Source organism: Indicator indicator, chromosome 22 (assembly GCF_027791375.1).
Source record: "Indicator indicator isolate 239-I01 chromosome 22, UM_Iind_1.1, whole genome shotgun sequence".
Lineage (NCBI taxonomy): Eukaryota > Metazoa > Chordata > Aves > Piciformes > Indicatoridae > Indicator > Indicator indicator.
Genome location: NC_072031.1, coordinates 12,222,983 through 12,250,022, shown reverse-complemented (window position 1 = coordinate 12,250,022; position 27,040 = coordinate 12,222,983). Strand labels below are relative to the sequence as shown.

At 44.4% G+C, this 27,040-nt stretch overlaps 1 protein-coding gene across 1 annotated transcript in view; it reads left to right on the top strand.

Annotated features, from left to right (window-relative positions):
• Positions 1-27,040, top strand: part of MAD1L1 (mitotic arrest deficient 1 like 1) — a 384,158-nt gene that overhangs the window by 245,333 nt on the left and 111,785 nt on the right. The window contains exon 15 of the mRNA XM_054391055.1: positions 9,960-10,167. Coding sequence (XP_054247030.1) covers positions 9,960-10,167 — 208 coding nt within the window. The remainder of the gene's footprint in view (positions 1-9,959; positions 10,168-27,040) is intronic.

Below are 27,040 nucleotides of genomic sequence, written 5' to 3'. Positions count from 1 at the left end.
GGCATCTATTAATGCTGGCAGGTTATCTCTGTGGTGCGGCCAAGGCTGTGCCTTCATTCACCAAAGGGCAGCAAAGCTCTTCAGGATTTGCTTTGTACCCTGCCAGGTCAGAGTTACACATGCAAGGACAGATAATAGCACTTTTCTATGCATTAAATTACAGGATCAAAACATCCTGCTGTACTTGAAGCCTTTAGGAAGCTTCAGCATTGCTGTTGTGATGGTCGACCTCAGCAGCCAGCCCATGCAATACGTTTGCTGTACAGATACCCAAGGTGACTGGCAGCTCTTCTTGTCACTTTTCAGGCTTGTATATGCTCATCTGAACTTTGATGCATCCTGCCATCAGCTCATGAAGGCAGTGGCTTTTACATAATTCCTAATTTTTTTTTTTTTTAATATAAGATACTATCTAAAAAAAACCACACCAAACCCATAGAGCTTTTGGGTTTTGTTAATGAGATCTATTAACTGGAAAATCTTATTACATTGCAGTTTTGCTTTTCTTTATAGAGTCTTGAAAAAGAGACCTCTCTTGTCATGCTTCACTCTGACTCTTCCCTTTCTGTTTGAATATTGAGGGTCTCAGACTAGCACAGCCAATTCCTGCTGCTTTTCTCCTCTGGGGTCTCCCCTTGAAATCCCATCTGAACTCCCAGTTCTGGAGCCCCTGTTACAAGAAGGATCTGGAGGTGCTGGAACTGGCAGAGAAGGGCCACAAGGATGATCAGAGGGCTGGAGCACCTCTCCTGTGAGGACAGAGTGACAGAGTTGGAGCTGTTCAGTCTGGAGAAGACTCTGAGGAGACCTTATTGTGGCCTTCCAGTATCTAAAGGGGGCTACAAGAAAGCTGTGAGGGACATTTTAGGATGTCAGGTAGAGTGATAGGACTAGGGGGAATGGAGCAAAACTAGAAATAGGTAGATTCAGATTGGATGTTAAGAAGAAGTTTTACACCATGAGGGTGGTGAGACACTGGAACAGGTTGCCCAGGGAGGTGGTGGAAGCCTCGTCCCTGGAGGTTTTTAAGGCCAGGCTGGATGTGGCTCTGAGGCACCTGCTCTAGTGTGAGGTGTCCCTGCCCATGGCAGGTGGGTTGAAACTGGATGATCCTTGAGGTCCCTTCCAACCCTGACAATTCTATGATTCTATGAATTCAGATTTATGAGGAAATGCACAATTATGGGGGCAGTAAAACAAGATTAATAGAGCATTGTTGGGAGGGAAGGCTTTCAGTGCTTGAATATCTGGACTGGAGTAAATGCTACCAAAAAAACTCATTTTGAGTATCTTCTGTCTTTCAGGCTTATTGTACAGCATCTGTGTGTGGCTGTTGCAAGGAGAGTAAGAAAGCAACAGCAAAGTAGTAGGTTTGTTGGTTGGGTTTTTGTGGGGTTTTTTTTAGGCTTTATGTACTTTTCTTGAAAAGCATGGCTTGGTCTGACACTTCTCAAGAGTATTCTTAACCAAAGTTACTTCATTTGTATGGGGAAGTTGATACAGTGTTTTTTGAAATTCAGATTGCTGTAAGCCAGCATTTCCCACCATGAAGTTAAGTCTTCTATCTGAAAAAGAATTTTTATAACTCAAACTATAAGCTCTTTGGGGCTGTTTTCAGAAGCTGTGTGCTTTTTATTTTCAGTGTCTTTATCAGAGGTTTTTGAACCATCACAGGTCTCCTCTGCATGCTGCTAGAGTGTAAATAATAGCAACTTTTTGTGGACTTTGTTCTCTGCAAAGACAGGAATCCTTGACTTGAAAACACTGGTGTAGAGACCCTGGAATTCAAATCTCTAGGTGGTAACAACCCATCCTAGAGCAGACTGTGATTTTCTTCCATCTCAGTAGAAGGAAGAGCAGCAATTCAAAAGGACAGTGAGCATTTGACTGCTTTTTTTTTTTTTTACCTTCTAGATTATCCCTACTCCATGCCATTCCATGTCTTGCCATCCTGACTCTTAACCTTCTGGTCACGTTTGTTTGCATCCCAGACCTCATCTGAATGCCTCACTCAATGCAAATTATAGTCTTGCATCCTCCAGGGGAGAATGCATTTGAAAATGGGTATAGAGAAAAGATCTCCCTTTTAAAACTATACCTGAAGGGCTCCAGCACCACTGCTGAGACATTTTATTTTATTAGTCATTTTGCAGCAGTGCCCAAAATGTGTTACATGTTGTACCAGAAGATATGGTGTGGTGTTAGAGTGGTGTGATTAGAGTGATTAGAGCTTTTTAGTCTGTAATACATCCTAGCTCCAACCGCCTCTCTGTCTCTTTGCTAATTTGCTGTGGATGCTGCACTAAAAGAGGGCCATGGGGAGGAATATCAATGAGTACTTGTAGTGTGGCACATCAGCTCAGGAAGGAACAGAAAAAGCCCTGTAGAAGTCTTTGTGGGAGGAGCAGCTGATCCAGGTGGTGGAGGTGACATTACAGATGCAGTGGGGAAGGTAATATGGAATTGCTCATGCCATTGCATGTGAGGGTAAGGATCTGAAATCTGCTGTGCTGGTGGGAATGGTTGAGAAGTTACTGGGGTTGAAGAGGCATCACTCAGACTAACACTGGTTGTCTTCACCTTTGCTGTTCTGGAAACAGCTAACATGGGTGTTCAGGAGGCCAAAGAAGGAGAAGAGTTGCCTGAATCAAAGTGTGTGGGCAAGAGGTTATCACTGGGGCAAGGAGAGATCTTCCTATTCTTGAGAAGAAGTAGCAGGAGCTGGACTAAGAACTGGATGGAGAAGGATGAAGACATTGCCCAAGTCAGTTTCCACTCCCGGGTTTCAGGGTTGTGGGTGCTGCAGGTGTACATATAAAAATGATGGAGAGAGAAATGTGAGCAAGAAGGTAGGGAACCAGCATGAGACCTGGCAGGAACAAGTGAGCCTTTGCCCAACATCTAGCAGCTTCTGGGGATTTTTTCCCCCCCAGCTGTTTGTGATTTCAAGTGTGCACATACTGGTGAAGCTGTGGGGAACAGGTGGTGCTTGTTGCTTATTTGTTAGCTTGCTTTGTCTCATCTTTGCAATCCATTTTTGTCAATACACCTCCTGTGCCAAGGGCTTTAAAGATCCCTTGGTGTAGTTATCTTGTGTGACGGAGCTGGGGCTGGTGAGCCTGCTGTGCTTTGTGCTCTGGGTACAGAGGGAATTCTTTGGGATGCAGTTTACTTTGGGTTTTGCTCTAATCACTTTAACAAGCCTGAGCAAAGAAACAAAAAAGAACAAAACCAAGAAACAGAATTTCCATTAAAATGGCATTTCCTGAGGTAGGATTAAACATTCTTAGGCTGCTGTGTGCTGGGTGCAGAAATACCTCCTGTATCCTATATCCTTTTGTAGGAGACAGTTGAGCAACAAACTTATTTTATTTTTTTAAAAAAAGAAACAAACCTGGTAAAGCAAAAATGAAATTAAGCTAGACCAGGAGAAGCTGCTCATCTGTCTAGCCAGGCTGACTCTAGTTAATAAGCTATTGCCACAAGAGCTATAGTTGCTGGGGACCTTACATGTGCTTTTCAGGTGATAAATCCCAATTTTGCCTTCCCACCGTTTTTCTGTTCTCTATTTTTGAGTAAAAATTCCAATGAGTATTGATGCAGGACTAACAGCAGACAATTCTTGGCATAAATAATATACCATTAACTGTAAGCTGAACATAAATATATTCAAAGATGTCTTCTAAAGATTTGTGACTTCTCTGCTTTCATAATTCAGTAGAAGCAACAGGGTATTTATTAGCTGGTATTTATTAGCCCCTGTGCAAGTGTGGCTGTATTTGCTCACAAATACCACATTTGGAAAAGCAGTGCAGTAACTGCAGACACCTGAATCCTTGGGAAGGGGTTCTTTTCTTGCAGCTCAATCTGTGTAAAGGATCTGTGGTCAGGAGGAGACACTGAATCCCAAGAATAAGCTTGTAGGTCCCCCAAAACAGCATCAGTCTTTCTAGCAGTGTTCTCACACAGTTGTTTGTTCCCTCCCCTACCTCTGTGCTGCCTTCTCTGGGGCTCAGCATCTGTTCTCCTCTGGTAGGTCACTGCTGGTGCAGGATGGCTGGGCAGAAATTCCTGTCTGTTTCCAGTCGCCAGTTAGAGGTGTTACTGTCTCTGGACCCTGGTCATGCCCTGATCTTCATCCTGTGCATTTCTCTGACCTCCATGGCCTTCCTCCACTTTTGTCACCTTTCCCCCAGCCAGAATGGTCACCTTCTTTGCAGGCCCTCTTCTTTCTGGGACCACTTCTCTTTTCATCACCACTGTTCTTTCTGGAATCTTAAGCCCCTGGATTTCCCCATCTGAACATCCCCATCTTTTGTTTTAGTCCAAGTCTTACCAAAATTTACAACCAGGCTGTGCTGGCAGTGAGTAAGTTGCATCTTCTCCTCAAGAGTTTAGAAGATCCGTTTTGAACATTCACCACCAATTAATTGCCATGTGTTAGTGTTGACAATTTAAGCTACTTTTTCCTTACAAGAGGTAGCAAATGGAAGCAAGATATTCCCTGGCCAGTTGGATGCTTTTCAAACACTCCTCTTCCACCACCCCTTCAGCTTTATGTTTTGTATCTGTATTTAAAAAACTTTCCCATCTGTCTCCTACAGATAGATGTGGTCTTAATTTTGGATGCTCTTCCAAGGTAACTACTGACCCTTTAAAGCTGATGGAATCTACTAAGCTCCTTAGACTTTTTCTATTTCAGTTCCCTAGTACTGAATAATGCATCCCAGTCCAGAAACCTTGGAGATTTTTCTCTTAAGAAGTCAGCATGGAAACAAATTCCTTAGCTAAGAAAGCAGCCACATGTATTGCTTGTATTTGGGTGGCACTCCCTGTGTTGAGAGTCACACAATAAAGAAATGGTCCTTCCCTTGAAGAGCTTCCAACTGTCAGCCTTTTCTCAGCAGGGGCAAGCACAATCTGTTGCATTGCAAACGAGTAGCGATTAAACTCAGCTGTCCATATGCTCCACCAGAATTCATTGTGCTGCTCAGAAATCACAATTTTTTAAGCTTGATAGACAACAAGACTATGAGAAAATACGGCACTTAAGTTTATGTCAGACCCATCTGTGGCTTTTGACAAGTTGGCTTTCAAATGCATGAAATGGGAGGAACCTGGAATCTGGAGGAGTCTGGAGGAAAGAAGGCTCCGAGGTGACCTTATTGTGGCCTTCCAGGATCTGAAGGGGGCTACAAGAAAGCTGGGGAGGGACTTTTTAGGATATCAGGTAGTGACAGGACTAGGGGGAATGGAACAAAGCTGGAAGTGGGGAGATTCAGAGTGGACGTGAGGAAGAAGTTCTTCCCCATGAGAGTGGTGAGAGCCTGGAATGGGTTGTCCAGGGAGGTGGTTGAGGCCCCATCCCTGGAGGTGTTTAAGGCCAGGCTGGATGAGGCTCTGGCCAGCCTGATGTAGTGTGAGGTGTCCCTGCCCCCATGGCAGGGGGGTTGGAACTAGATGATCCTTGTAGTCCCTTCCAGTCCTGACTGATTCTGTGATTCTATGAGGATGTGAAGTCAGTTGACATTCCGACAGTCGTTGCCTGCTTGGGATGTATGAACTTCTTTAATTTCATTAGCAATGTTAGATAAACGTATTCACAACAGCTGAGACTATTCCTTTTGCTACCAGTTCTACCTTTCTGATTAGAGATATCTGCAGGAGATGAATAAATCTTAAGTGTTGTTGGGCACTGAATGCTTCATCAGATGTAAAGTAGTCCACTTGGGTTTAAGTTCTTTAGTTTTACCTGTGGGCCTGTGAAAGTGAGTTGAGTCAAGAGAAAAGCTTTTATAGCTCCTGGAGAAAGACAGGCCTGAATTGGGACTGTGCAGTTTTCAAACAACCAGGAGGAGAGATGCCAAAATAAGTTCAGCCCTTTTCAAGGTGCTGTCACTGCAGCTTTCATTGTTCTTCTAAACAACTTCTCTTCTAAAGGAAAAGTTTCTGGGTTTGGGAGATGAAAGCAATCCTGTCTTCACTCATTGCTTCGTCACTTGACTGATTCCTCCCTAATGGGGAGATTACTTGGGAAGTTTGTGAGCTATAATTTCAACATGTAGACCAACTTACTGACGGTTTGCCGATAAGAGTTTTCAAACTGACACACAGCATCAGCACAATTATCTCCTCGGGGTGGTTTTTTTCAAGCTGGGAGATGGAAGTGGGAAGGAAGGCAGCAGTGTCTGACTCGAGCTTGTACCTCTGTTCTACATGGCAAATTGGCCCTGTTGCAAATTCTTGTTTGTCAGGAAGTTTATTGATAGCCAGAGTCTTGCTAAATAGCTCTGCCACGTCCCAGTGTGTGCTTAGAACATATTGTGTTAAGACAATATTTGTACATGGCATCTGCGGTGGCTGTCTGGCATAATGACTGCACAATCGGGACGGAAGGAACGGGATGGTTCTTCTCAGCTGTCTGTGAGAGAGTTTCCCTTGTGCATACCCTGGGGCATGTGTCTGGGAGGCTGAGGGTAATGCATCAAAACAGCATTATTTCACAAATTGTAGGACATACTAACACATGGGAGTCAACAAATCATCTCTGTAAAATGTCCGGTGCCCTTCGGAGAGCACTGAGATGCTTTTGCTGCCTTTAGCACCAAATCAGCTAGTTAGCATCTTGCTTTCCAGGAATGAACAATTCACTGTATTACTAAATGTCAACCAGACTTGGTTGCAATCAATCAAGGTATTTATTGCTTCCTCCTAAATGGAAGCTCTGTGTACATTTTTTCTGACAAATCTGAATTACTGGCTCGGTGTTATTCCTTGAAAGAAGAATCAATGAGTGCCAGCAGTTCTCTGGAGCTCAAGTTATTTACTCTTAGGCATCTCTACAATTTCCAATTATTAAAGTGTTGGGGGAAAATAGGGGTAAGGAAGGGGTACTGCTGAGAAACTACCAGCAGTAATGTGTCATCTTTGCTCTCTGAGATGCTACTCACTGATTAGCAGAGCGATCCATCAAGTTATCTACTGGCTGAGCCAGGGGCAGGGTGGCTTTGCAACAAAGGAACTGTCTGTAGGTCATACATCGATTGCATCCCTCAGTTGTCACTATTTTTATATAAAGGCACGATGAGCTTAAGTGAATTTGGTCAATTCTTACATTCAGGCCAAGTTTCCAAGCTGAAGCACACTTTTCATGACTCTAAGAGAAACTAGGAGTACATTACCCTTTGTTGCAAGATACTTTTTAACTCTATTAAGTGGCACCTCCTTCCGTGTGGTGGTTCAGCACTGCAGCAGCATCTGGAGCTGCCCCGGGAGGCTACTCAGGGACATCCAGCTCCTGTTCAAAGAGTGTGGCCATCTTTTCTGTAGCACAGCTTTCAATGACACAGTTTGGTCTTTCTCATCAGTGGCCTTAGATTAGAAATGATTTTGTAAATCAACAGATCTGTTCTAGATCTATTCTTTCCCAGTGCCCAAACCACCATTTTCCAGCTTTCTGCTGCAGAGCTCAAAGGACAAAATTCTGATCAGTAAGGCAAGTTTATCATGGGAGGAAGGACAGCTGACACAGAGAAGAACATAAGTGTGCATTTTCCAGAGCTAGAGGGATTCCAGGAGGAGATTGTTTGCTTTCTTCATTCCCTGGCTTCTTTCTAGTATGTAATTGAAAATTCATAGAGAGATTTGAGTAACACTCTGCTTGATGTGGCAGCATGGTCTGGTAGTGAGCAGGGTCATCTCTGAAGATGCTTTCTTTTCATTTCTGCCATGCTGCTGCTGGAGTCTCAAACTGGAGACTGCATCTTTCCATGCCTCTGCTCCTCTCAGAGCATCTTCAGGCATTGTTGTCTGATATTTGGGCTTCAGGTGGTAGTTCCTTGTGGGGTTTGGACAGGACCTAGCACACTAGGATCCCTGTCTCATTTGGTTTCTTTCAGGCATTAATATAAACCAGCAGCACTAATATTTTAGCTGTAGGGAGAAATGTACTGGTTTGATGTGTGCTGTGTAGAATAAAGAGAAAGCTACTGCCCCTAGCCCAAAAATGTGAGTAGCATAACAAATATGTTTGTGATCTCCCAGAAATGTTAAATGAGAGAGATTCTGCCACAGCCTTCATATCACGGTGGGTTTTTAAGAGATTTGCTTGTCTCACTGTAGCTTTAGACTGGTGTGCTCAGGAGCGCTGGTGAGCCCCAAAAATAAGTCTGAGTCTTAGTGCTGAATTTTAGAGCATCATTTTTCAAGTGGGCATGTTATAAAAGGAGAGGATAAATGGGCTGAAAGATCTATAAGAGGCAAAAGACTGCAGCTTCATGGCAGGGCTTTGCAGAAAGGCCAGAGAGATGTTTTCAAGAGAGTAAATAACCTACAAAATAAACAGAGGAGTGCAGCATGGGCTAAAGTGGTCCCAGCAGCAGGGTAGCAGCAGTCTCCAGGTTTGCATGGCTGTCCTCCATGCTGAGCTCCTTCACGTGAAGTGTCTGCAGGCATGGAGCAGTGTGAAAGCACAAGTGATCCCTGCACTGGGTGCTGGAGACAGCACAGTGGTGGCAGCCAGGGTGAGGAGATTCGAGCTCTGCCTGACCTTGGTGCTGCAGCCAGCCAGGAAGATGGGGCCAGAGCTGCCCTTCATTGCTTGTCAGAAAACCCATGGGACCAGGGAGAAGCAGGCTCTGCAGATCTGATTTGAAAGGCATCCTTTTGCCATCCATCACAACCCCCACCACAAACACTGGAGTTGAATCTTTTCCCTTGACAGGCAAACTGGAGACTGGGGAGTGCCCTGACCTGTTTGCAAGAGTCCTGAAATGCAAATAGCACAAGAAGTTAGATAGCTCAGTGGGGAAACAGGTTTGTAAATGCCAGTGTGTTGCTGGGGAGAACACATCTAATAAACTGATGTTACAACTGTCTTCAGACTCCCTCTCTTCAACATTTCTGAGCTGCTATGTGAGGTCCCAGCCCTTCAGTTCTTTCCTGAGTTTCTCCTGGCCAAGGCTACAGGGCTGTCAGGACCAGGCTGTTTATCTCAACCTGTCTGTTGAGGTGGAGTCATGGAGCCCCATTGCTGTGGGACTGCACAGGGTGTTGCCCTACTAGATGCTCCCTTAGGTCTCCTGAGCACCATGGTATTTTTGGTGGTAGAGTCAAGAAGGCACAAACCTCATATTCACCAGCACATGACCCCCATGGTCTTGACCAAAAGCACTTTCAGAGTTCACATCTTCTCCTAGCTCTATATTGTGCTTCCCCTTTGCCTGCCCAGCTGTCAGCATCCTGCCAGCCTCAGTTCTGGCTGCTCCTCCTCCGTGGTGGGACCCATCTGCCTGGTGTGGCCCTGGGAGCCAGCTGGCTGAAGGGGAGAGCCAGCCCTGGGGACTGCAGGAGAGGTGTGACTGCCACAGTGCCTGCACATCACTGACTGCACCACTGGACCCAGACCTTGGCACTCTGCTCATGGACACCTGCACCTCTGCGGGTGAGCACACCTCTTCCAGCTGCCTTCTGCCCAGCTGAGTAGAGGGAGGTTTTGAAGGAGAATTTCAGTGTGGTTCCCCCAAGGGGGGCACTGGAACAGCTGTGAGATGTAGCAGGCACTGCATGTGAACTTAAAAAGTTTCCAGCTGGCCCTTACCCATGGTCCTTCCAGCCCAGAACACCATCTCTGATCACAGTGATGGGAGATGTTCTTCTGGAAGAGTCCACAAACTCAGCCACGCTCCCCAGCAGCAGTCTCCAAGCAGCCAGAGATGCTGGAGGATGTGCCCCAGCCCTCCTGTGGCAGGGTCCAGTTGCAGAGCTGTGGTCCATGAACCTGTCAAACCTGTTTGCTGCTGGAGGATGTGGGGCAGCAAGTTTTGGCAGTTCACTCCCTGCGGTGGGCAGAGGTGCTTTACAGTATGTGGATGGAGGATTTTCAATAAAAGATGTTTGGGAATGGGATCTCCTGGGGTCTCTTACCAGCAATTCAGGATTCCCTTGTTTCTGCCACACAGGGCGACTATGACCCCAGCAGAACCAAAGTTCTCCATTTCAGCATGAACCCAGCGAGCTTGGCCAAGCAGCAGCGCAAGGAGGAACAGCAGCACCTCCAGGAGGAGTGTGAAAGGCTGAGGGAGATGCTGAGGGCGGTTGAAGGAGGCGGCTCCATCCCTGGGAATCTGGAAGGAGTTGGAAGTTTTCAGTCACCACAAGAAATTGCAGGTAGGCTGCTGGCTTCTGGTCATGGAAATGCACTTATTCATCCATACTGCCAAAGGAACTGACTGCAGAAGCAGATGGAGACGTTGCAGACTGTGTGCTTGATGGAAGTGTTATAAAGAAAATGAAAATAGCTGGGTTGATGCAGGAGAGAGTGAATGTGTGGTGGCAATCCTGTGGCAGTTTGGTAGAGAGGGTAGGTGGAAAGGATAAATAATAATAATCCATATCATTTGTTCATGATAAATGAACTAACCAATACAGCAGCCTTCATTGGCTGGTGCTGCCGATGGAGTATAAGGAAATATTTCCTTCCTTTCAGAGCTGGTTTAGCCTTGAGGTAGTACAGACAGCAGGAAATAACTTTCATAGCTGCAGGGAAGCAAGTGGTTGAAATCTTTTCAGACCTGGCTTAAAACAAATTAATATTGTTTATCAGTGTATGTGTGCCCCATTAATCACAGCTACATTCAATACTCCATGAAAATAGAGTACATCTTTCACCGAGCTAAATACATTTCACAGAAGCTGTGGCTCTCCTCCAATACAGTCTGTCTTCCTTTCGCCTACCTGAACGAGACTTTTTAGTACAGTAACCCCAAAGTCAATACCTCCAGACTTGCTTTCAGACTCTGTAAATCAAGGCAGGGATATCAGTAAAATGTGACCCATCACCTACAGCACTGCAAGGAGACCAGGCAGAGTGCAGGCATTCTGCGAGCCCAAGAAATCCTACAGCTGTAACTTGCTCACTTGGACCTTGCACTCAAAGTGTTTTTGCTAGAGAAAAGAAAAAGGAAAGACAGCTGAAGGCCCATGTGGAGCTAACCTGTTGTGATCCAGCAGTACATCTGTGGTCAGTGTCTGGAGGTGAGGATCCTCCCTCACATGGGGCTAAGGGGGCAGAGCTTTCGTCAAAGCCTATGTGTGCTGGAATCTTCAGAGCCTCAAAATGGCAGAGCCACTGCTTTAAAGAAAGTACACAGGAGAAAGTATCACTCATTGTTCTGACACAAGAATACTCTGAAGGTAGCTTGCTTGTTTTCCCATTGCTCAAGCAGTATTACTTTATAACTGCTAAGAATGTGCTTGTTCTGGCATCTCATAGTGGATTATGGTACTACACAGCCTTAAAAGTCTGATGGGGAGAAGCATCCACGGGGTGGTTTGTAAAGTGAGGAGCAGACTGGGTGTTAAGAAGTACAACGACAGTTTGTCACTGCTGTTAGCAGATGCTCTAACAAATGAATAAGCATTGAACACTTCCAGAACGTTTAAGGAAGGCTGCCTTTGCCCGCAGGAGCTTCCAGTCTAAGACCCCAGTGAGACTCAAGCAGCTCTTGGGGACGGTTCTTGCATTGCAATTTGAATTTGAAATGCACTGGCTTTTAAATTGCAGTAGAGTCTGTTGCCCAATGCCCTTGCCTGGCGTTGTGCCTCCCATTATCCAGCACACCTAATGCTGCAGATCCGTGCACTGACAGTGCCCCCTGAGCCCAGGGGGGAGAGTGCCAGTCAGGGGCAGAGAGGATGCAGAGGTGAGGTCAGTTCTGTGTCTGCTCTGCTGAATGAACCTCTGGGGTATCATCTACAGTAATGTAATAAGACCATTTTTTCTGGGAGAAGAGTTTCTCATGTATGCCTTCTGTGATTTGTTATTCATAATTATTATTCTGCTGCCATTCATGCAGTTGCTTTTAGCTGTTTGTGAAGTGCTTCTGTGCTGGGATGTTACCAGGTTTGTCTTTAGCTCATAAGAGATGCATTTTTAAAGCTGTTTTATCTTCTGCCTTTGATTCAGACAGGAAAACAAACAGCTCACTGGGTTTCAGGGTGTTTCCAGCCTCTCATATATGCAATGCTTTTCTTTTTTGCTTTTGCCCCAGTCCCCTGCTACATCATTCTGACTTCTGGTCAACACTCAGATGGGAGAGAGCATCAATTGCAGAGCCTAGCAGGGTAGGAAGTACTTCAGTGTCATTTATCACAGTCACAGGAGGGCCCTTTCCATACTCAAGAGTGTCTGTAAGTGCATATGGAAGTGGTCCATGTAAACAAAATGGGAAAAGGAGCTGTTAGTGAAAGACAGAGGAGCCCTGTGGATGACTGCCTTTAAGACCAGGGCAAGTGTATAGTAAGCCAGGTTATATGGAAAGATCTTGTTGGGTTTTTGGTTTGGGGTTTTTTTGTTTGTTTTTTTTATGTACTTGTGTGCATGACTGTCGTGAACAGGGAACGTTGCCATAAATAGTCCTAAAGCCTCCTTTCATTCAGTAGCATGGTCAGAGAATGAAGACTGTACATAAGGATGAGAAGAGACACTGAGGACATTACAGCACTGGCTGTGAAGTTAGCAGGGATATCTTAGCAGGCTTTAAATTAGCCAGGTGAATGCCAGATTTGACCTTCTTGCTGGGGCAGGGCAGAGCTCCTGGTGGGTTAGGGGACCACACATCAGGTGTGCCATGCAAACTGCATCTATTTTTGCACTGGCTCTATCCTGCCCAACTCATGCAGCATCTGTGGCATGGATGCAACAGCTGGTCCAGGAATGCTTTAACAACACAGATTCATGTGGCCAGAAAACTGTCTGCTTCTGTTTCCTTAAGGATCTCAACAGTTCTGCCCACAGGAATGGAATCCATATGCCTTCCATTTTAGTGTATTTTCAAGGTGTGAAATGGGGAGCATGTAGCAGAAACTCCCTCTGCTCTCTTTGTCACTGTGCAATTGGCTGCCTTGGGGAGGGAGGTTTATTGTGCATAACAAGGGAGCAGGTTTCAGTGAGGTTTGTGGAGCTGCTTCTGTACAAAAATAACAAGAATCAGAATTTTTCTTGCACCCCTTTCTGCCAGCTGCAATACCCATATGTCTGTTTATCCATCTCATTCATATGACACATGCATGAGGCAGATTCAGTTCTCTGAGCATTTGAAGTGGAATGTCCCCCATGTCAGAGTTGAATAGGATGAAGGAAGACCAAGGACAGAGTAGGAAGAGTGTGGATAAAAGCTGAGAAGAAAACAACAGTCAGAATCTAAGTTTGCATTTTGCCTTTTGACAGATAGAGGCAAATGTAAGATTCCATCATCCCATTTTGCCATATACCCTGAATGGCTTATTGGCAGAGGTGAGGGATTTGGGTGGCCTCTAGCCAGTCAGGTTTGCTGCGTTCAGCAAGCTTATGAGATCTGCAACAATTACACTTAAGGTTCAAAGAATTGTAATTATACCAACCAAAGGAAAAAAAAGAATAAAGGCATTAAGGACAATGATGTCGATGGTTTTGATAATAATCTATTGGCCATTATTAAATTCATTCATTGGACTGGAATGCAGCATGGTTTTTCTGATCATGGTTTTTGACTCCCGGATAGGTAATAAGGAAATTATGACTGTGGACGTTAAAGCTCATTAAATGTGACTCTATTAAAAATCAAGGTTATGCTGGACTTTAAATCTCTTTGAGCATAACCGCTGGAGGCTGCAGCACAGCCTGGCAACTTGCCACGCGGTTCAGTGGTCCTTTGCTCTCATTTACTCCTAATAGCCTCTGCTAAAATGGGCAGCAGGGCTGTGGCGAAGGAGAGCTGGGGACGATGCGAGCTGCGACAGCCTTCCGCCGGGTGTGGGTCTGCAGGCGGGGCCGCGCGGTGCTAATGGGGCAGAGCCGAGCAGCCGCCTGCCGGGGACGGGCTGGGGCGTTGTGGACGTTTTGTTTCTCTCCCAGTGGCTGCCCAGGTCTGGGTTGTGTAAGAGGAGAGTGCACCAAGGTCAGGCAGCCATCTGGGGAGAGGCTCCGAGTCCTCCTGTCTCTGCAAGAGGGATGCAGATTGTAACAGCTTTGGAAAGGTGGCGTGGGGCATCGCTGCCCAGATTTGGAGTTTGTTCCAGTTCTGCATTTCTCTTTCTTGTCCTCTTCACACCTCCCCCCTCCTTTCTGTATCTCAGGCTTCATCTTCTGCCTTTTTTCTTCCGTCTATGTAAATTTTCATGGGTTTTTTTTTCCCCAATTTCTTTTCAGCTCATGTCTCTTTGGATCTTCCCTTTTGTGGTCCTGGTGGACCTCTTGGTTTTCCTTTTCTGGTGCTGCTAGAGATGGAGTTCCATCTTAGCTGCAAGCAAATAGGTAGCAGCTAATGGGGATCTGGCAGAAGTGATGACTTGTGTATTGTAGCAAAGCATGGGAAGAAATGAGAATGCTTCAGGTGCTGATTATTTCCATCTGTATTCTCATCTAAAAAGCAGTACCTTTGAAGGTAGGAGCAGATGACCCTTGGAAGCTGGTTCCTGACTCAAGAATGCAGTAATGTGAATTTTCCGTGAGCCCTCATGATTTATTGCTCTCCCATGGGTATAGTGGAGCATTCCCTTCTTTCACACAGCCTCTCCCTGTGAGAAAGAGGAAAAGAGCTTTTAATATTCTTTTTGTTGAGAGACAGGCTGGCACCCCTACCAGGAAGGAGGATGGGGAAATCAACTCTCATTTCAGCCATCTGTGGAGAATTTTGGAAGTGAACTATTTTCCTGAGCATAATCTCAGCAAATAAAGGAAAGCTGTTCATCCATCTCAGTGCTTTCAGTGTCCTTTTCCCCTTGTTAGGGAAAAGTAGGAACAGGGGCTCCTTGGTGAATCTCACTCTAGGGCAGGTGTTTGACCCTAACAGAGATGCTACATCTGGTATTCAACAGAGACTGTCTTCTGCATCATTGCTGTGTCAGGGCCTTGTAAAACTGTAATTAATTGGAATTAAATAGGGTAATGAATTAATATTAAAATAATCTCATCTTCTTGATGTGACAAGCCAGAGATGGTGAAATTTGTCACTGTCCCAGCATGCTTGTGCTTCTGATGAATGTGTTTCTGAGTACAGAAGGTGACAAAAAAGGAGCAGATGGAATTTAGAAGTTGCCATTCTCCATCCACAGTTGGCTGAGCTGTTGGTGCTTGGAAGCCTTGGTGCTTCCTACCATCTGTGTGCAGGAAATCCACACATGATAAGGGCTGCACCTGCAAATGAAACCTGAATCCACCTGATGAAGGATTTTTCTGTGACCTTAGGTGTTGGTGGGTGCACACATTCAGGCACAGCATTTGTATCTCACCTCCTGCTGGTGGTTTCCAGCATCTCACTGGTCAAACAAGGTTGGGCCAGATGAGTGCATAGAGGGCAACTCTTTTTCAGTCATGTAATGCCTCTTCCTAAAGCAAAGGAAGGGTTCATTAGGTGACACTTCTTTGAACCTTAAGTGTAATTGCTGCAGATCTCATAAGCTTGCTGAACACAGCAAACCTGACTGGCTAGAGGCCACCCAAATCCCTCACCTCTGCCAATAAGCCTTTCAGGGTATATGGCAAAATGGGATGCTGAAATCTTACATTTGCCTCTATCTGTCAAAAGGCAAAATGCAAACTTGCATTCTGACCTTCTCTCAGTGATGTTTAGCATGCCAGTTACCCTCCACTTTGTACTGAAGGTATTGTCTTCTTTCTGAAGAGATGCAAAGTGAAGGTCCAGGACATTTGCTGTCTCCAAATGTTAAGGGACTTGTGGCAAGAGCAAGATGTTAGCCTTTGTTCCCTGCCTGTGTATCTGTCAAGCAGTTGCTTTCTGCATATCCCAATTTCTTCTGAAGTTTATAAAGAGCTTCTCTTTGCCTCTGGTTTTGCTGTGCACTGATGAAGTTCTGTCCTCTTTCACTCCAGAGATGGCCACATTCTCCATGGGAAAAGAAATCATTGCCTTCTGCTGCCTGCATCAGAAATGTTGCATAGCTTTAATGTGCAAAACCCAAACGATATGGAAGGTAGCACACAGGATGAGGGCTGTTAGCAGCAGTCCTTGGGAGCTGCTTTTCCTGACCTGCTCTGAGCCTGCCTGCCTTCCCCTGCTGACTCTGGCTGAAGAGCAGGGCCTCCTGGGGGCCATCTCCTCACCTCTCAGCTAGTGATTATCATTATTGTTTTTATGGAGCTGGTTTCTCTGCTGCAAGATATTTAGACCAATCTGGGACCTGAATAGTATATTAAGACTGGGAATAAGCTGGTAGATTAAACAGAGGTTATTTCCTTCTTTACCATCCATATCCCTTCGTCCCAGCCCAGCACCACGTGGAACAAGGTGAGGCTGCTAAATACAACTGTTTTCCCAAAAGGAAAATAGATTAGAGCCAGGTTGGGGCCTCCTGTACTTTAGTATTGACAGTGTTACAGTGGCTGGTGGGCAGAGTCTACAAACCCCTTTTACAGTACAATGGTGTCAATAGATTTGGGCAGCCCAGCCACAAGGAAGAGACATCTTGAAGACTTCACGGGTCCTAATTCAGCAACAAGTGTGGCCTTTGATGGTGAATGCTCTGTGCTGCTGAAGTCAGGACAGGCACCTATGAAGAACCAGGTTTGCTGGCTTAAGTCAAAGTGCAGCACCTAAGAGTGCTGGAAGAAACATTCCTTGGGTTAAAAAAAAAAAAATAAAATTGCTTTTGTCATATATAGCATTTGTCATCCAGATAGATTCTTGAGTTCTTTTGGAGATAGCACAGATGTGAAGTCATGCAGCACTGAATCTACTGAAAGCAGTGTGGCCTGCCTGTGGCAGCATGCCATGAGCCTGTTAAACAACCAGAGAGACTTGCCCCCAAGCACGACTTAATCTGTGTGCTGCCAGCGGCCGGGACACGAGCGGCCAGCCAGGGGTTGCTGACCGAACAAACCCCCGAGGATGCCTGAAGCCTGCAGCTTCTTGTGAAGCTGTGATGGGAGGTGCTAGTGAGACATTACTGGGACTTCCAGACTCCATCTGCTGTCCAGGGAGCCAGAGATTTGTAATAAATCCTGTAATGTAGTTCTGGTGTAGCTGCTGAATGTGCAAAACCTGCTGTCAGTCAAAGGTTGCTATCCTCCTTAGCCTTCACAAAGAGCTATCCTTACTTAGCTTTCACAAAGAGCAAATGAGGTGCAGGATTTCTTCCTGGCCCCTCTTTTTCACCCAATTCACATTTGGAGATCCTGGATACCTCCAGTGATTCCTACAGCCCCCCCCCTTTTTTTTTTTTTTTTTTGTTTAAAGGATCTCCTTACCTCTCACTAGGCACTGTGGAGAAGTTGATTAAAAAATATGTAGTAGAGGCAGAAACCTTGCTCCAGAGAAACTAAAGCCACTTTGCCAAGAAAGAAACAGTAAATTAAGTTGGGAAGGAGAAGGAAATGGAAAAGAAAGAAAAAATGTACATGTGATGAGAGGGACTGGATTTAAACACTGAACTACAAGAACATCTACAGTGAGGAAGAACTGCTCTCACTAACTGAAGTAGCACTCAGAAGTAGCTGTGCTCCTTCATTTATAACCAGGGGAAGTGTGGAGACTTTGCAAGGACAGAAGTCAATGAGCAATGGAAGGATTTGAAACCTTTCTGTCACATGTTTTAGCCCCTTCCTTCTCCCCAGATCCCTATAAAACACATCAGCTTAGTCCTACCACAATGCAGGTAGCAGCTTTTGTGGCTGTGGTTCTACATCTCTCTGGTTTTTCTATATCCCTCTGTGCTGATGGTTTCTTTATCAGCTGGAGACAAGCCAACCGCTTGTTGAACTTTGTGGGTCCTGGTAAACTTTAGCAGTTGTGTTTTGCTATTTGGGTGTTTAAGTAAAGCTCTTGTTGTTTGGTTGTTGCCTTCTTGGTGGCTTGGAAGCAGTTAGGATATTCCTGCTAGGTCTCTAGTCCAGCATCTCGCCTGAAGGGAAGGAGATGCAGTATTATCTGCAGCTGCCCTTGGAACCTGTGGGGTTGTGATATGAGCTGCCTCTTACAGCAGTTTGCATCACAGAGCAGCTTTTGATTAGGACCGATGTGCCATGAGGCCTCTGGATGTACACAATTGAAAATGCTCTTTCATTCGTCAGCAGGACTGAGAAGAAAGGCTTGTGCTGATGGCTCGAATTCAGGCCAACACAATTTCCCTGACATTAGAAAAACCAGCCTGCCAGCATGGCAGAGAGCTCTGGCAGGGGAGAGCCTCAGATCTCTGCTCTGCATCTTGCCACTGTAGAGTGTTTCTACTGGAAATTAAAGCTCGATGCCTTTGTGAGCAGCAGAGAGTAGCAAAAATCTCGTCAAGGAACTTTGCAAAGGGTGTTGAGGTTATTGGGAACATCTTGAAAAGCCCTGTGCTGGCAAGATGAATGTCCCCTTGGTTGAGGATGTTTATTAGATTCAGAAAAGGCAACATGAATGAATGGGAAAATACTGAACTTACTTACATTTACACTTTCCCCCTCAATATTATCATGATGGGGGAAAAAAATACTGAATTTGCTGTTTTTCTCTGGAGCCCTCATTTCAATTTCCAGGTAAGTATACGTGGCCAGGAGCTGAAGGCTGACTGCCTTCACAAAATAAATAGGGACTCCTTAACACTGAATCACCAATGAGGTGGAGTGAAATGTGTAGAGACTGAGAAATAAAGTAGGTCTACACCTTCCACATTTTAAAGGGGGAAAACATGCAACTAAAACCCTGAAGCTAAAGAGCTCAGGCTGGTTTTCTGATTTACTCCCTTGTCTCCATGGGAGGCTGTTTTTCCTGGGAAAAATCCTGTTTTCCAGTTGCGTTCCCAATTTTTTTTCACTTACTCTGATTATTTAGGGGCTGTAAATGAAGTGAAATAAGGCTGTTTCAACATTCTAGAGCAGAGGCTGTATTTAAGAAGTTTATATTTGATGAGTAAGTTGATGACATTGCATTATGTGAATTTGATGTGCAAACTTGTCACTAAAGTGTAAACACAGTGACAGCAGGACCAGCAATTCCCAGCCTAATCAAGTAAGCCGAGTAACACATTCTTTGAGCTATAGAGTAATGGAGACTGATTTGCATGTTAAAATGAGAGAAGCTTGCACAGATCCAACAATTAAGTTGAGATTTTAATTGCATAAAAGTCAGGAGATTCAAAGTTGTGTTTCCTGCATCAGTTCGTCACCTACATCTATTTGTAGTATTTTCAATGACTTTATTTAGTATGATTAAAGTACATGAAATGTTAGCCGTGGAAGAAAGGAGAGCTTTGGATTTGCTGGGTTAGAAAGGAGAGCTTTGGATTTGCTGGATTAGAAAGGAGAGCTTTGGATTTGCTGGGTTAGAAAGGAGAGCTTTGGATTTGCTGGATTAGAAAGGAGAGCTTTGGATTTGCTGGGTTAGAAAGGAGAGCTTTGGATTTGCTGGGTTAGAAAGGAAAGAAGAGCTTTGGATTTGCTGGGTTAAAAAGGAGAGCTTTGGATTTGCTGGGTTAGAAAGGAGAGTTTAGGATTTGCTGGGTTAGAAAGGAGAGCTTTGGATTTGCTGGATTAGAAAGGAGAGCTTTGGATTTGCTGGGTTAGAAAGGAGAGCTTTGGATTTGCTGGATTAGAAAGGAGAGCTTTGGATTTGCTGAGTTAGAAAGGAGAGCTTTGGATTTGCTGGGTTAGAAAAGAGAGTTTAGGATTTGCTGGGTTAGAAAGGAAAGCTTTGGATTTGCTGGGTTAGAAAGGAAAGCTTTGGATTTGCTGGGTTAGAAAGGAAAGCTTTGGATTTGCTGGGTTAGAAAGGAGAGTTTAGGATTTGCTGGGTTAGAAAGGAGATCTTAGGATTTGCTGGGTTAGAAAGGAGAGTTTAGGATTTACTGGGTTAGAAAGGAGATCTTAGGATTTGCTGGGTTAGAAAGCAGACTAAGAGACCTGAGATGTTCTCAATCTGTTTAAACATAGTACAAACTGCAGATAATTTCTTGATATTCTAGTAGACGTGTTGGGAGGGAGGGAGGGAGAGGGAACTATATTCAAATGCAATGCAAAAAAAAAAATTCCTGTTGATCTCAATAGATGGTGAATTATATCCTTAACTTCTTGTTCTCTTTTTAAGGAATAAGCTTTATTGAATTGCAAATTCCCAGAAATGCACCAGCACCACTAAGAACTGCATCGATATATGGATTCTGTCCTTGGTGTTTGTGCTGGTTTCACAGTACTGATCTTGCATTCAGATAAGCATGCACGTATACAGCTCCCCTTATCTCCCCATGCTGATGTTCTGATATATGAATGCTTGTTCCCTGCGCTCACAAAAAGCTATTCACATGCCAAGTCTGACAATTTTTTTTTTCCATAATCCTTCTTTGAATTAGACTACAAAAAGAATGTGTTTGAAAAGGTTAACTAATGGAGACGCTTTTCTTCCTGATGAGGAAAAGAAAAATGGTGAAGTGCTGAAAAATGGTCGAGCAGAGTTTTGATCAGGCTTTTTTTCTAATCAAATACATTCTAGGCGGTGAGCAAGTAGGAGAAATGTTAATCCATGGTGGATTTATTTGGAATGGAGAACATTTATTTGGAAAGCAATCAGCCTGTAAAAGCAGACACTTGTAATTACTTCTCCATCTTAATCATGACACTGACATCAGTACCATGATGTGATAAAGTACTGATAGCCTTTAGAGTGTGGTGCTGACATGAGAATGTTAATAGGAAGGGAGAGAAGCCTCTCTTGGTGTCTTTACTATCAGCCTGGTTTGCTAATGTCCAGGTGTTCTGGGCAGATTGCCCAGTGGTTACTAGTCACACAGTATCCTAAACACAAAGGTATAAGACCTCTCAGCTCCTTTGGGAAAAAGCCAGCACCTTACCATCCCCTCAGAGATGTGCCAGTGGATAGTGCAGTAGCCAGAGCACTGCTGTGGTGAGCTCATAGCATGGTACAGGTCATGCCCATGCAGAAGGCAACATTCTGCATGGTGCTGGCTTTGATAATCTCATGCTTTTGGTGTGATTTTGTGCCAAAGAGGTGAAGGTATAGGTTTGCATCATAGCAAGTCTTAAAACTCAGGGGAAAGTCATGCCTCATGATTTCTGAGCATCTGGGAGCAGTCCATTATTTAAACTAAGCCAAAGCTACCTGATGTGTTTTATGTACTTATAGCAGTTGATGCAGTCTTCACTCACTGTTTCAGTGTTTCCCTGTGTTCTCCATTTCAGTGCCAGGTTATCTGGCATGATCTCCAGTTGCTGAACAGTAAGTCAATCCAGCCTCCATTAGGGAAAAGCACATTAATTCCGATGTACAACCAGCTCCAGCTCGATGGATGAAAATCAGACAGATGAAAAGCTGGTTGAATTCAGATTCATGAACTGCCTTTTCACTCTCTGGCTGCCTTACTGTGTTTCTGTCTGTACTGAATAGAAGAGTCTTGATGCATCCTGCTGGAGTACTGTGGCGTGGTGGGCTATTGGGTAGGCATCCAACTTTGTAAAGTTACCTTCTGCAATGATCAGATACCATCGGAGGTGTGCAGCAGAAGTATTTAAATTAAATAGATCAGAGACTTCCATATGGAAGGGCTGGAGGACGGCAGCAGCATCCACCTGTGCTGGAGACTGTGGATGTGTCATCAAAAATCTCACCACTAGTGGCATCAAAGGCAGCACACAGATCTGAAAGATGCAGCAAAGGGGCTCTGAATAGGCTGATAATGACGACGGCATGAGGTTCCCCTTGCAGACTGCCATATTGTGATGACTTCCCTCAAATGAGGCAGGATTTAGGTGCCGGGAAGTTTCAGTCCTGTCATACAAAAGTGGTAAAAATAAATCCCAAGTTGGAACTGGTGGTGTTAGAGCTGTGTAACAGATGCAGGCTAAAGGTGTTTTCAGCAGCAGCCACCGCTGGAAGCAACCCCTGGTCAGGTTGTTTCCATGATAATGTCCCTTCCTTGGTACGTGGGCAGCGTGCTGATGCATTTGCAAGCTCCCTGCAGAATTTATTTAGACTCCCATGGTGCTTCAAGGAGTAGTGGAGATTACTTTCCACTTCCTTTTCAAGGAGCATCACAGAAAACATCTCTGTTTGGAAGAGACCTCAAAGATCATCCAATTCAAGTCTCGACCCAGCACTTGAAGGGTCAACACCAAACCATGTGGTGGTGACCAAACCATCTTACAACCTGAAAACTCCACAGAAAGAGGTGAGGAGCATTACCCTGTGCTTGTGTTCTGGAGTCTCTAGGAAGATTTTGGTGAAATGAAAAATTATTAGCAGAATGTTCCCATGTGTGCAAACTCTTCATTTGCAAGGTGATGTCCTCAGCCAAATGGAGAGGGTGCTTGCAGCATTTGGGAACAGATTTAAAGCTAATGGCATCTTAGTTACGCTTCAGGAAGCTCTGAGTCCTAGGCTGCTAACCCCAACAGTTTGAAATAAATAAGGACAAAAATTAGAACCACACATATCCCACTTACTGCAGCCTGTTAAATGCTGCTGTTCTCCTGTGTCAAAGGTGGAGTGAGCCAGGCTGTTCCATAAAACCAGGGCAAATGAGCAATTAGCAAGAGGTACAGAAATAGTGCTCAGGAAGGTATAAAGCTGCTCTGAGAGCTATAAAATATGCCTCCTTGTTTTGCTCATGGTTTAGAGTGGGAATGTTTGACACTTGACAAAAGCTGACTAATTCTTTAGGGTTTTTTCCCTTTAATGATCAGAACTCAGGGGAGGGCTGGTTTGTGACAGGAGTGAGAAAGTGTTGCCATGAAAGTGAAGCACTTTGTAATTAGAAAGTTCCTTGGGTGATTTACTTTCTAGCGATTTGAGTGGTGGCCAGTTTGAATGTGTCAGCAAAACTGACCAGTCCAATGCAGTCTTGTCAGTGCAGGTTCTGTTTTGCTCTTCAGACATCAAGAGGCAAAACCTGCTCCAACAAGGGGAGTCTGTGATGAGGGAAATTATAACTGCAGCCAGCCGCGCTAGCGACTTCACCATCTGCTGTGAAGTCTCTGCCTTCAATGCCAGTGCTTGTGGTAGCAGGCATAATGATGATAATATTTTCCACTTCTGTAGCACCCTCTGTCCAAAGGTCTCTGAGTATGCTAGAGATACTAATTAAAACTTGCAGCACCCTTGGGAGGTGGTCATGAGTCTCCACACTGGCTTTTCTTGCTTGCAGAGTCTAAAGAGATTGTGTCGCTAATCTTTGGGCAGCAGTTCCTTCCATCAGGCAGCTCAGGAAGAACTAAAAACCTCTCATACTGTGGTTAGTTTAAATCAGAGCTGTATTAGAGAGGCAGTCTGACTCGTGTTAACTTGCTGGAGTGTAAGGCAGGGACTGAGCATCATGTTCCTAAGTGGGCTTTTTGGGGAAACAGTGGAAGCTGAGTCTGCTGTAGCTGTTTCAGAGTTTCTTACAGTCTTGGAGTAGGTCTTACAAGTCAAGTCCAGTCCTTAATATGTGGTCTTCAGAAGAAAATGAGCACTTAAGATTACATTACAAACACTCAGTGCAGTGGTCTACATGTAAGAAATCAAAAATCAAACATCATAGAATGGTTTGGGTTGGAAGGGTCCTTCTCCAGGCAGAACAACCCCAGCTTTCTCATAGTTAGAGGTGTTCCAGCCCTCAGATCATTTTTGCATCCTCCTTTGGGCCAACAAATTTATGTCATTCTTATGCAGGGAGCCCCAGAGCTGGACACAGTATTCCAGGTGAGATCTCACCACAGTGGCCTAGAGCAGCAGAATCCCCTCCCTTGACCTGCTGGCCACACTGCTGGTGATGCAGCTCAGGATGTGATTGACCTTCTGGGCTGTAAGTGCATGTTACCAGCTCATATCCAGTTTTTCATCCACTAATACTCCCAGGTCCTCCTCCACAGGACTGCTCTCAATCCCTTCATCCCCTAGCCTGTGTTGATACCAGGAGTTTACCTGACCCAGGTGGAGGACCTTGCACTCGGTTTTGTTGAGGTTCACACAGGCCCACATCTCAAGCTCACTTTAAACATAGCCAGGACTTAAGGACTGCCCAGGAGTTGTGTCTCCTGAGGAGACTTTTTATAGATGAAATCATCAGTCCTTTCCTCCAAGCAGTGAGTTGAAGTACCTATGCATCACAATCCACAGTGAGCCTGCAGCAGTGATGCTGGAGACAGTGCCTGGAAATGCCTGCAAGTAACACATATTCCTCCCCACTGAATCCATGTTCTGTAGTGATGGCTGGAATCCTGGATGCTTTGAATCCATGTTCTGTAGTGATGGCTGGAATCCTGGATGCTTTGAATCCATGTTCTGTAGTGATGGCTGGAACACTGGATGCTTTTGTTGTCCAGAGGGCTTGTTGTTGTTGTTTTTACAGCTTTATATAAACTCAGTCTTGTGGAATACTAACAGGAAAGCTTTTCCATACTCTGTAGGAAATTGATGAATAACCTTGTATGGACCACCAGGAAGGAGTAAACTCACGAGAAAGGGAGAAACTTGGCCACAAATCTTTAATACACAATCTGAACACTCACACTCCTGGACTTAAAAGCAGATCCATTTAACATGTTCTTCAGTTGGGTAGAGCTGTGGCAGTGAAGCTCTTCCTTCCCCTGAGTGCAAGGTGTAAAGGAAAACCTGCTAGTTAACATCAAAGATACACCTACTATCCACCATCTCTAAGAGGAAAAAAACCTGTTGTCAAGTATCATTATATGGCATGTAAGTGTATTTGAAGCTATTAAAGACAGTTATCCTCAGAGATTTGTACATAACAGGTTAAAATGAGGCAGGCTGGGGGAGCAAACCCTTGCTGTGTTTAATTATTGCTGGGTGCTGCATGCACTTTTCTCCATTATTTACTTAATCTTAAATGCCAGATGCTAAAGGGCACCAGCATCAATTAACTGCTTAATTAGACTTGCAAAGAAATCATGTAATTTAGTTATAGGCAAATAAAAAAGAAAGAAAAAAAAAAACCCTGCACAGAACAGAAGCTCAGGGCTCTCTTTGCAATCATTTTTAAAGCTCCCTGCATACGTTGTTTGCTTTCATTGCTTGCTGGAAACTCTTTGGAGCACTCTCTGTGCCGCTTGCCCTGTGGGGAGGCAAATGGCTGGATGCAGCATCACTTGTTCATTGCCATTCTGAGTGGAATTAGCCACAGCTTGCTTTTTTGCTCTCCACATTCTTTAACAGGGGTGTGGAGCAGATGCCCTTTGTGAGGACTTGTGTAGGGCCTCACCCTGACCCACAGGAGAACCTGGCTTTGTCCTTTCGTTGTGATCTGTGCTCTCTTGGGGCTTGCTCTGGGTTCCTAGTTTGGTGAAGAACATTGGGGGTTGGACTTGATGATCCCTTCCAACCCCTATCATTCTATGATTCACAGTCCTGTTTCTGCTAGGAAGGTGTTTGTGGTGAACACATTTTAGTAGTTCTTAGTGGATTTTCCTATTTTATCATGCAGCTAACAGAGCACAAAGAGAGCCCGGCTTCACTCAGTACAAAGTAACAGGGAGCAAGATGTTTTTATTCCATTAGTTCCCACTCCTATGAATAAGAGTGTTCACAGGACATTTGGTTTTGTTTCATGAAGGCCTACAACTCCAACTGAATCTTTACCTTGCAAATTACCCTAACAGAGTAATAATGACTGCCTTGTGCTTGTGTAGACACCAAGTTTTCCTTCTGCTGCCTTTCTGACTCGGCTACCATGACTCTCACTTTGGTTTTGGCAGCATTGTCATTTAAGTGCCTTTGTAGCATCCCATGTTTTACAACTTTTGCTTCATTCTCTCTGCTTGGATTTTGGAAGCTGCTGACGTAATTTTTCTCAGACGTACTGCAACCTTTCTGAAAGCAAGGTGGTGTTCTCTTTCTCAGAGCTTTTGTTCTCCCTCTGTGCCTGTGCTGTCTCAAGGCTGCTCTTTGCCTTTCTGAATATACGACCTAGCCCTTACGGAGTTTCTTACTTCTTCAAAGCACTGTATAAATATTATCTAATTAAGTATATATAACATGCCCTAAAGTATGTTAAGGGAAAACTGCAGCACAGCATTGAAGTTTCCAGTCACTTGATCCAGTGTAAAATCTGATTGAATCACTAATTATTTTTCAAAATGCTGTGCCTAATGACATGTATCAGGACAGGAAGATCAGAGCTGCAGCCAGGAGCTTCCACCGAGGAGGGAGAGGCAGTCAGGTAAGTTCTGTGTTAGTTCTAGAGCTGGTTTGGATGTGCACACTGACATAAGAAACAAAATGACAACAACACGGAAGAGGAGCTGCATATCCTGTTTTGATATATATATAATCAGCTCTACATTTCCTGTTGAAATGTTCATTAAAATTGCAGCCCCTGTGATTATGCAGCTGCCTAATTCAAACCAATGGGGCTCCTGAAAGGATTTCAGATATTTTTTAATACTGCTGTAGAACTTCCTTGTTTACAGTGTTATGATTAAGTGACTTTTTTTCTAAGTCATCTAAAGCATTAATAAAAATCCCTCTAGCTTGTCTCTGCTGTTTTTTTACCCTGAGCAGCTTCAAACAATGCAGACCTTGCTTTATGGCTTTATCTTTTACTTCTTAGTGCAGCATGTCTATTTGTATTGATAGGTAAATCAGCAGCTCAAGTGCACAAGTTCTTTATAATTCCCAGTAAGCCAGAATTGACTCTTTTGTTTTATAATCCTAATACAAATAAATAAAATGAGTAGAGCAGCAGAATAAGTAACACAGCCATGCTTTGCTTCCAGCTCACTAACTTTTAGAAGCAGATGTTTATAATATCTATCAGCTAAGACACTTTAATGCTAGAACTGTCATATGGCTCTCCAGAATGGAAATTACAATGTCCCAAGAGTCAAAATACTTCAGTAGGTCTCATCCTGGAAGGGAGATCATTTTAATTTTACTGGAAAGATGTTTTCAAGGTAATTTCAAGTATTCTGTTTTGGGGTACTTCAGAGCACTGGCAGGGTTCTCATCAGTTTGTTTTTAAGCCTTTGGGTTTGTTAATGTCTCACTTTTCTAATAACTCAAACGTCTTCTACTGTTTCAGAAGCCTTGGCACAATTCTGGTGTGTTTAAGTTGCAAA